The sequence below is a fragment of the Phyllostomus hastatus genome, unplaced genomic scaffold (assembly GCF_019186645.2).
Source record: "Phyllostomus hastatus isolate PE091 unplaced genomic scaffold, TTU_PhHast_1.1 phas_scaffold_21, whole genome shotgun sequence".
Taxonomy (NCBI): domain Eukaryota; kingdom Metazoa; phylum Chordata; class Mammalia; order Chiroptera; family Phyllostomidae; genus Phyllostomus; species Phyllostomus hastatus.
This window is the reverse complement of record NW_025334017.1, coordinates 3,110,180-3,119,777: the sequence shown is the minus strand read 5'-3', so window position 1 is coordinate 3,119,777 and position 9,598 is coordinate 3,110,180. Positions and strand designations below refer to the sequence as shown.

Below are 9,598 nucleotides of genomic sequence, written 5' to 3'. Positions count from 1 at the left end.
CACCCTGGCACTACTCTCAGGGGACAACACTCCTTTTCCCTTTCCTCTGACGTTTAAAAAGCCTCAGAGAAAGATGCAGATTCACCAAGAGAAAATAACTCAGAGCAAGCATTAATTTAATTGCTGCAACAGAAATAAATCAGGCCCGAGGTGGGTACCACCAGCGAGGAGGTGCAGGGGGACATAGTTCTGCCACCGTCTGGGCCTATCACTTCGATGTCCCATGGATGCTCCAAGCTTCAGTTTTCCCATGTACAGAATAAGGGTGGAAATAATTATCCCCGGGCCTCTTACAGCGTTAAGCCTCTACTTTTCCAAGATTCTAGGGAGCTTGTTTCTTGTCCAGCACTCTGTACTCTAACGAAGCCATCATCACACGCGCGCGCGCACGCCCACACACATGTTTCAGCCTCTAGCCCCTTATCCTTTATTACTGATTGTGTGTTTAAAGTTATCGGGGTGGCCCCAGGTATGTCAGTGCTCAGACAGAACAAGTTTTCTTTCATTTTAGACAGGACTTATTCGTGCACTCCTTTACTATTGAATACTACAGTGTAACCGGCTGCCTTTACAAAGTCTGGGCAAGGAGGGGACATCTCATTTACAGATGTCAGTTCTCCTTTCCTTTGGGGACAGGGGTAAGTACCTGGAGGGGACACCATCAGCCCCTGATGTGAAGAGCTTAACATGTCAGCTTAATATGTCAAAGGGGAAACTATGCTTTCCTGGCAAGATGTCTTAGGACTTTGCCGGGCATTCTGTTTCCGCACCCTCGCACCCGCTTTCCCGGCCCGGCCTACAAGGATGCCCCAGCCCGGAAGGCAGGCGAGGCGCCAGTGTTACTCTGGGGCCACGCGCCCTGCGAGTGGGAAACCGGTGCTCTGAGACTCGCTTTGGAGGAGTACCCAAACCTACACAGGAGAGCGCTGCCCTCTAGCGGGCGAAGTGGGAGATGCAGCACGACCCGAAGGGAGGGGAGCCCTGTGACTGCGGGTCCCCGCCAAGGTTGAAGCCTTGGTCAGTCCTTTGCAGGGGGCGCTATGGCTGGGAAAGGCCTGAAACCCTTTCTCTATGTTTGTATGGGCTTGGGAGACTGTTTGTGATTTTCCTCTAAGGAGAGAGAGATAAATACAAAGATAGATGTATAAACAGATGTATGCTGGGTAAACCATAGACAAACGGGAAGGTAGCTGGATGACAGGTTATTAGAAACACGTTTTTGGAGCTTGCTGTGTGCCAGACACCAGTCTAAATGTGTTCGTCCATTATTTCATATGCATACCTCTGGAACTCTATGAATGGCACGTTACCTCTGTCCCTATTTTCCAAATGGAGCAATTGCGTCCTTAGACAAGGTAAATAACTTGCCTCTTAGCAATTTTCGGTTGAGCTAGAAAGTGGCGGAGCGGGTCTCCATCGAGAGCTCCCGCCTCTGCCGCTGGGTCTCTGCCCCCTCCCTGCCAAGCGGATTTGCGCGCCCTAAGCCCTGGACGCTGCGGGTCCCTCGTCGCTCCCAGGACACCACAGTTCTGGCGTGCCGACAGCACACCCGTCCGGGGACCGCCTCGAACTCGTCAGACACCCCCAAGGACACCTTAGGCAGCGCGCTGGAGGTAGCGATCCCGATTTGGAAAACTGCCCGGGAAGCCGGGAGAGGCGGGCGCCCTCTCGCAGCGGCGGAACCGCGTGCAGTTCCCTGAGGAGTTCGGTTCCAGAAGCTTAGGCTTTGCTGCGGCGCTTGGCAAGAGGTCTCACTCACACGAAAAGGGAAAGCTCAGTCCTGAGATTTAATTTAAGATTCCCGGAAAGTTTCTATCGTTTAACCATTAACTGAGCTCTTACTGTGCGCCGGACATGTGCTGGGACAGATAGATAAATAACGACTTTCGAGATGGCTGTGCTTCGTGCCCCCCGCAACCTCGAGGGAGCCCCAGAGGAGGCGAAGAAGAGGCCTGTTACCCGGTTTGGAAGGTCTCCAGTACTCCAGAAACCTAAATCAGTCCATCTGCCCCTTCTAACGCTCTGCCCCACCTCGGCTCTGTCCCCGGGGCGAGCACCCCAAGAAGTGCAATTTCAGTGCCCTTACCTGCGGGGACTTGATTTCATCCCACTCTTTCCCCCAAATTTCCTAATTACCTTGGTTTGTCACCTGGCGGTGAGGAAAGCCGCAGGCGCTCTCCCACACGGTCCCCTCCCCACGGGGGAGGGGGGCTGGAGCCTCTCGCACACCAGCTGGGACCGACCCCTCCCGTGTCTGCGTCGGCGGGGGTGGCGTAGGGTCTGCGTCAGCTGTAGCCCGCCGGCGATTGGGGCGCACTCACCTCCTTCGGTTTGAGGCTAATTATAAAGTGGGTCCAGCTTCCGCCAGCCCTGGGACAACCAGGAGAGGCAAGGCAGGCGCTCGCAGACCTGCAGTCCAGACCGCGGCCCCGCGACTACACTGACTACCGCGACGGTGAGGCGGGAGCCTGCCTGCGCCCCCGGCAGCTTTTCCCCGACTCCCCTTACTTGACACCTGCCTTCTTCTCCTCTCCCTTCTAGTGCAGTAGCTGGGACTCGGCTTCTTGCACCAAGCTGCGCCACCGGAATAGCGTCAACGTGAGTGAACTTGCCCAGAGCTCGCCCTGGCTGAGCCCTTTTGGGGCCATCCACCTGCTCTGTTTCATTCTGCGTTTCATTGCATGGGGTTCCCAACTTCCTTCCTGTTTGTGCCCCGGGTCAATGTCGCGCCTCTCCTGGCTCCCGCTTTCGCGCATTTGGTCTTTGGCTGTTCCCTCCAGAATCCTGCCCGGAGCAGCAGATGCCCTGGAAGACAGTCTAGTGTCCTGAGCAGCCCTGGACTCGGGGCAACAGTGCCAACCTGGGAACCGCGAGGCGATCAGAGTTGTACCCGGGCCTCTCAAAACAGCATCGGCCGGGCGGGCGGGGACCCAGAAAAGAGCGTCCCAAAGAGTTCTTACTCTCTTGTCCAACCAACTGCCGGCGGGGACCGTCTCCGCGACGGTCCCTCCGAGGAACCCGCTGGCTTCAGGGCAGGCTCCGAGTTCTCGCCCCTCTCTCCCTGCAGCCCATGGCGAGGTTCCTGAGGCTCTGCACCTGGCTGCTGGCACTCAGCCCAGGCCTCCTGACGACTGTACAGGCGGAATGCAGCCAGGATTGTGCGACGTGCAGTTACCGCCTGGCACGCCCGGCCGACCTCAACCCGCTGGTGAGTGTTAGCTATATGGGTGAGCTAGTAGCGGCCACCGCGCGGTGTGTCTTCTGGTCACAATCGGTCCGCATCACCGCGGCCCAAATCTCCAGTGACTCACGTCTCCCGAATGTTCCCCTAAACGCTGACCCAGGTCCCACTTTAGCTCTTAGCTTCAGGGACTCGAGACTACCTAGGTGCCGGTAAGGGCAGTCACGTCCCCACACAAATCCAGTTTATTTGAACCTCGGGGTTACGGGAGCCCACAGTGTGATCTCTTCAGCACCTTGGAGAGCACTGGGTTGTCACCTCACCTGTCCCAAGGAAGATGCTCAGTCACCCCAACTCCTAATATCCCATGAAGGGACACAACCACACTCTCATCCTGCCCGCGGACAATGTCATTTTTTATTAGTGACATTTAGTCGCCTTTTTTCTGATTTAATTTCTCTAGCGCTTTTAACCTGGGTTCCCTCAAACCCTCACCTCACCTGAGGGAGCGAAGGGAAGAGGGAGGGAGGGACACAGGGAAAGGAAAGGGAGCGCTCAGTGGACAGGAGAGAAAGAGATCAGCAGCTGTCTCACAGACAAGTGAAGCTAGAGTTCAACTTCTGTAGTGTCTTGAGCGTGCTTTTGTAAAACCTAGTAAGACAACAGTTTGACCTACCTATGAAAAGTTCACAGGAGAGGTGGCCAGTGTCCAAAGAGGTGGCAACAGTGCACAGATAAACTGCACTGGATGGGAGGGGGCGGTGCTGAGAACAGAAGTCTTAATTCTAACCATAGTCCATGTGCTCTTGAGTGACCACTGATGCTCTGCTGGTCAAAAGTTCTGAATTTGGGGCCGGGAAGCTTCATTTTAACTAACTTCTCGATTAACTATTCTTCTCAATTTGTTGAAATTCTGTGGTGACTTCAACAGCTCCATAAAGAATAATGTATTCTTCTGAGGAGGACTTAAGCTCCTCACTGGAGCCTTTGAAGAAACTTTGTTATGTAGATGTATTAAATAGGGACAAAATTTAAGGAAAGCCATTCAGGTTAAAGGTTTGTTTGTCTGAATTCACCTGAATTCACTTGAATTGTCTGATTCACTCCATTTGATATGTACCTGTGCTAACATAGCCTTAAAGATGAAACAAATAATAGAGCTTTATATTTAAATTACAAAATATGTTGCCTCTTAGATAAAGGTAGTTGATTTGTTTTGTATAGGAGTTTACATTTTGGGTTGTTATATTCTCTGTGGCTAAAGGCTTTACTAATGACTGTGTTGTTAGAATTACAGCAGTTCTGAAATTTTAGCTTGGATGCAAAAACACATATGAGAAATGAGGTTGCCTAGCCAAAACTATGTAGTAAAATCAACATAACAAAATTTTATTGACATTCTACCATGTGAAAGACACTTGTGACTGGTTCTGTGGATGCACAGATATGTCAGCATGCTATGGCTGATGTCCAAATTGAATTTACAGTCAAGGTCTAATATGACCTTGACCATAGGACACAGAGTGTGATAAATACAACAAAAGATGCATAGACATATAAGGATTATATAAAGTCTCATCTCTTTTTTAGTATGGATGAGTTATTCTAATTATTCATCATTTTTTAAGAAACCCTAACATTAAAAAGATTTCTGGTAATAGTATGCAAAATACTCAATATTAATTTTTGGTAAAAAAATCATTTAAATTATATTTTTAAATGAAAATATAGTTGACACCTAGACATCTTAATTTTAATGACATGTTGCTTTCTTAATTAGATATAAAAAAAAACAGGATCACTTTAATTAAATCATCTTTAAGTTTTTATATATACATATATTTAATTTTCTTAGACACAAAACTTAAATAATCACTAAGAGTCAATTAAATATGTACCCTAAAGAATTTTGTTGCACTAATAAAATACTTTCTTACATTCTTAAAATATATATGTATTTTATATCAATTAATATACAAAATATTTTTAAATATCAAGAGAGAACCTGGATTTTCTCAATCAAGGGTCAGTAACCTGGCTTCTATAAGTAAACTTCAGGGCACTATAAAAAAAACCCTGAAATGCTCAGAAATGTTACATGGATTGCATGTTCAAAAATATCACATCTTCATGTAATATTAGTGCTTTTTATTATAGCCAAATGATTTGTTGAATAGAAGAGAATTTTTTTTATTTAATCTTTATTGTATTTTTTCATTACAATTTAGTCCCCTTTTGCCCCCTCCACCCAGCAATCACCACCCTGTCTATTAGAATACACAGCCTAACTCTCACAATGATTAGAATTTAATTATATAATAAAAAGGAAGGAGTTGTAAATGTATCATTTCTATTTTGTCAGTTAACATGGTTTCCATTAGAAATGATATTTTTTCTGTGTAACAGTAACTAAATGCTAAGAAAAAGTAACATGAATAATTTAAACTTTAGCATATGTATGATTTCACATTGGCCCCCATAATTACAAACATTTGGTTCAAGATGATCGAATCTGTTTTAATCAATTAAGAGGAAAGAAAAGCAAAACCTCTACTGTCATCAAATCAGTATGTCAGAATCCAAATAATTAATTTATAGGATTTAAATTGAATTTTTACAATGTCTTTTTTCAAACTTATTTTAGAATTGTTTTTCTAAAGATTGAAATGTTTGTGGGAATATTGGATACCATTACAGGTAAAATATTAACATAAGGAAGTAAACAAACCTTATATCATTAATATTGATTTTATCTGTAAGACAAGAAGATAAAAGGAATTGGGGGATAATTTCCCTAGTTGGGTAAAGAGCAGTTTCTCCCTTTTGATTGAAACACTCAAAGTGAAATCAACAGTGGAAAATTATCCAAAGAAATTAGATTGTGCAGGAAGTCAATCTGGGTTAAAACTAGTTGGAAAGAATCTTTTACAATATTGAAGTAGCATGATATATATAATCTGTTAAAATTCAAAGGAAAATTCTAATTTGTTCCAATGAATTCTCCACAATTTTTCTAAATCAAATTTTCTTTGATTTGCCTGCTCAGTATGATGAAAATTTGTAATAAGAAAATGGAGATTATTGTGTGAGAGTTTTCACATCATAGCAAGTATATTGTGATCCAAACAAATCTGTTTACTTACTAAAATCAGAGAATCCTCTTTTAATCCTTAAATCAAATTCTTGTTCCAGGCTTGCACACTGGAATGTGAAGGGAAACTGCCTTCTCTCAGAACCTGGGACACCTGCAAAGAGCTGCTGCAGCTGTCCAAGCTGGAGCTTCCTCAGGACGGCACCAGCGCCCTCAGAGAAAGCAGCAGGCAGGAGGAGGGCCATTTGCTGGCCAAGAAATATGGGGGCTTCATGAAAAGGTATGGAGGCTTCATGAAGAAAATGGATGAGCTTTATCCTCTGGAGCCAGAAGAAGAGGCAAACGAAGGTGAAATCCTTGCCAAGAGATATGGGGGCTTCATGAAGAAGGATGCAAAGGAGGACAACACCCTGAGCAATTCCTCAGATGCCCTGAAAGAGCTGCTGGGAACTGGGGACAACCGAGAGAGCAGCCACCACCAGGAGGTCAGTGAGGTCGAAGATGTGAGCAAGAGATACGGGGGCTTCATGAGAGGCTTAAAGAGAAGCCCCCAACTGGAAGACGAAGCCAAGGAGCTACAGAAGCGGTATGGGGGCTTCATGAGAAGAGTGGGTCGCCCAGAGTGGTGGATGGATTACCAGAAAAGGTATGGGGGCTTCCTGAAGCGCTTCTCAGATCCTCTGCCCTCCAACGAAGAAGGTGAAAGTTACTCAAAAGAAGTTCCTGAAATGGAGAAAAGATATGGAGGATTTATGAGGTTTTAATACCCTTCCCTGTCAGTGACCCCTGGCCCTAGCAAGCCTTTCTCTGTCCCCCAGTGAGAGACTGCCTTGCCAATCATGTTTTATTGCCATGCATAGCTTGCATTATACAGCTGACTTTGTTGTCTGAATAACTAACGATACAACCTGAAAGCTCTCATTTCAGGTTCTGTGAGCTTTTGAGAGTCTGTAAGTTCAGTACTGGTCTACTGCAGTTGTCTTGTTTTCATGCTAAAAGAGTTTTTGTCACCTTGTTCTTTATTTTTGGCATAGTACCAATAAATGCTTACTTATTTATGGATATAATAAAACCATTACCCCAACTGCATAACATTCTTACAAGTTTCTTCTTCTTCACGGCCTTCATTCACCTTTGAGTGTCTACAGTAAATCCTAAACACAGAAACAGTCAATCCATCTGCTTCCTACAGAATCATCACCAGCCTCCTTCTCCTCCGATAACTGTGGATGCAAAAACAATTTTAACTTAATTTTTTATACATAAAATCTTAGATGAGTAACCACATTAAAGCAAAATAAAATGTATTTTTACTCTCATATCTGAAAATCAAATACATGAAGAAAACTAAAAGCCTAGTAAAGAAACTAGATATTCCATCATATGTATGAAAATCTGTATTTACATCCAAATGTGCACATCTGTTTTTTCACAAAGTATTTTAGCAGTTAATAAGAAATTAAAGATAATTTAGCCCTGTTTGAATAAAGGCAAAGCCCAGAAAGGATAAGTAGTTGGCCCAAGCTTGCCCCACAGTTGAAGGATAGAAGAGAATTAAGTCCCCAAACTCCTTGCTCCCAAGCAATGTCTTTCCCACTCTGATTCTCCATTTCCCATCCACATCACTACCAAGAATTGGGAGAACATGGGACTATGTATTGTTCACTATTACACACGCCTACACCACAGCCACAGTGGGGGCTCCAATGTCTGGTGAATGAATATATGAATGAATAAAATAATGAATGAAGAGATTCAGTGACCAGGTCATTGGAAAAGGCATTATGGATGTTATATAGGGCAAATTCCCAACACACAAAGAGCTTATGACTAGTTCATATGAATTAAACCATAAAGGACAACATTCAGGTACAAAACTTGTAACATTGATTCCGTTTTTCTAATTGAAACTACCTACAGCTAAACTAACTGCTGCCTTCTATCCAGGACCCTCACCCATTGTCTCCTTTGTGTTTTTTCCCCCAAAATCTGAGTTCAGCAGCTCAAGAAAACAGAAGAAGTGTCTCTGATCTGCGCTGCAAGCCCAAGTGCTGCTTTCTGAAGAGGTGGCTCCACTGTCCCAGGCAGTCCAACACGGCCAGAGTTCTCAGGACTGTTCCTGGCCCTGCACCACCAGAAGTCCCCACTCCTCCTGATCAGTACAAGTGTCCACTGCTCACAGAACCCCACCACCACCTCACTTCCCGACCCTTAGCGAACTGACTTTTTCTTCCAGGCCAGAGCTGTCCTCCTTTTGAATGAGCAGTGCATGTAATGTAGGCGTGTGAAGGAGACCAGGAAGAAGGTGAGAAGAGCAGCTGGCCCTTGGTAATCCGCATCAGCAGCATGAGAACTGCTGGGGCTGGAACACATCGGAGAGACGAGGTCCCTTCAGCTTTAGCCAATTGTTTCCCTTGGAAATACCAGCCCCATATGGCCAGACTTTTCCAAAGAATCCTGAAACCTAGATTTTCATGATAATATCCCAAATTTTTAATCTTGCCCATTGATTCCATTGTTAAAACAGTGTTGAGAAAAAATGGCAACGTGGATTGAGAAGTACAAATTGCCATTTATAAAAACAGTTACAGGGATGGAAAGTACAGCATAGGAAACACAGTCAATGATGCTATGATAACCACATCCGGTGCCAAAGGGTACTAGACTTACTGGGGTGATCACTTCATCAGTTACATAAATGTCAAATCACCATGTTATACACCTGAAACTAATATTATATTGTATATCAACTGTGAATTTAAAATAATTTAGTAATAAATACACAAGTAAAAAGCTAAACATAAAAGATGAAACAAGCCCTGGCTGGCGTAGCTCAGTGGATTGAGCACAGGCTGCGAACCAAAGCATCACAGGTTCAATTCCCAGTCAGGGCACATACCTGGGTTGCAGGCCACGGCCCCCAGCAACAGCACATTGATGTTTCTCTCCCTCTCTCTCTCTCTCTCTCTCTCTCTCTTTCTCCCTCCCTTACCTCTCTAAAAATAAATAAATAAAATATTTTTTTAAAGTTTAAAAAATTTTTTAAAAAATGAAACAGCATGGACCAAACAAAACCCATCAGCAAGTCAGATTTGAGAGACTATGGGGCTAATCTTTTGAGAAAAACTGTCACTTAACTCTCTCCCCTAGATCAAAGGGTTCCTAAACCTTGGAAACAAGAATCCAGACTACACCTAGAGACAGTAACAGTAAAATGCCCTCCCTGATAAATTAATAAAATTATTTTATAATCATACATGTGTACATGCTTCATCTCATACAATATGTTTGAGAAAACTCAGTTTCACAATCAAATGAATTCATCA

General features: G+C 44.6%; 1 protein-coding gene across 1 annotated transcript; it reads left to right on the top strand.

The window, feature by feature from the left end:
• The first annotated feature begins 2,314 nt into the window (after positions 1-2,314).
• On the top strand, positions 2,315-7,348 carry PENK (proenkephalin). The gene is made up of 4 exons (XM_045861314.1): positions 2,315-2,455; positions 2,542-2,598; positions 3,068-3,208; positions 6,374-7,348. Exons 3-4 carry the CDS (start codon positions 3,071-3,073, stop codon positions 7,034-7,036), a joined length of 801 nt encoding a protein of 266 aa, XP_045717270.1. The 5' UTR covers positions 2,315-2,455; positions 2,542-2,598; positions 3,068-3,070; the 3' UTR covers positions 7,037-7,348.
• Positions 7,349-9,598: the final 2,250 nt, after the last annotated feature.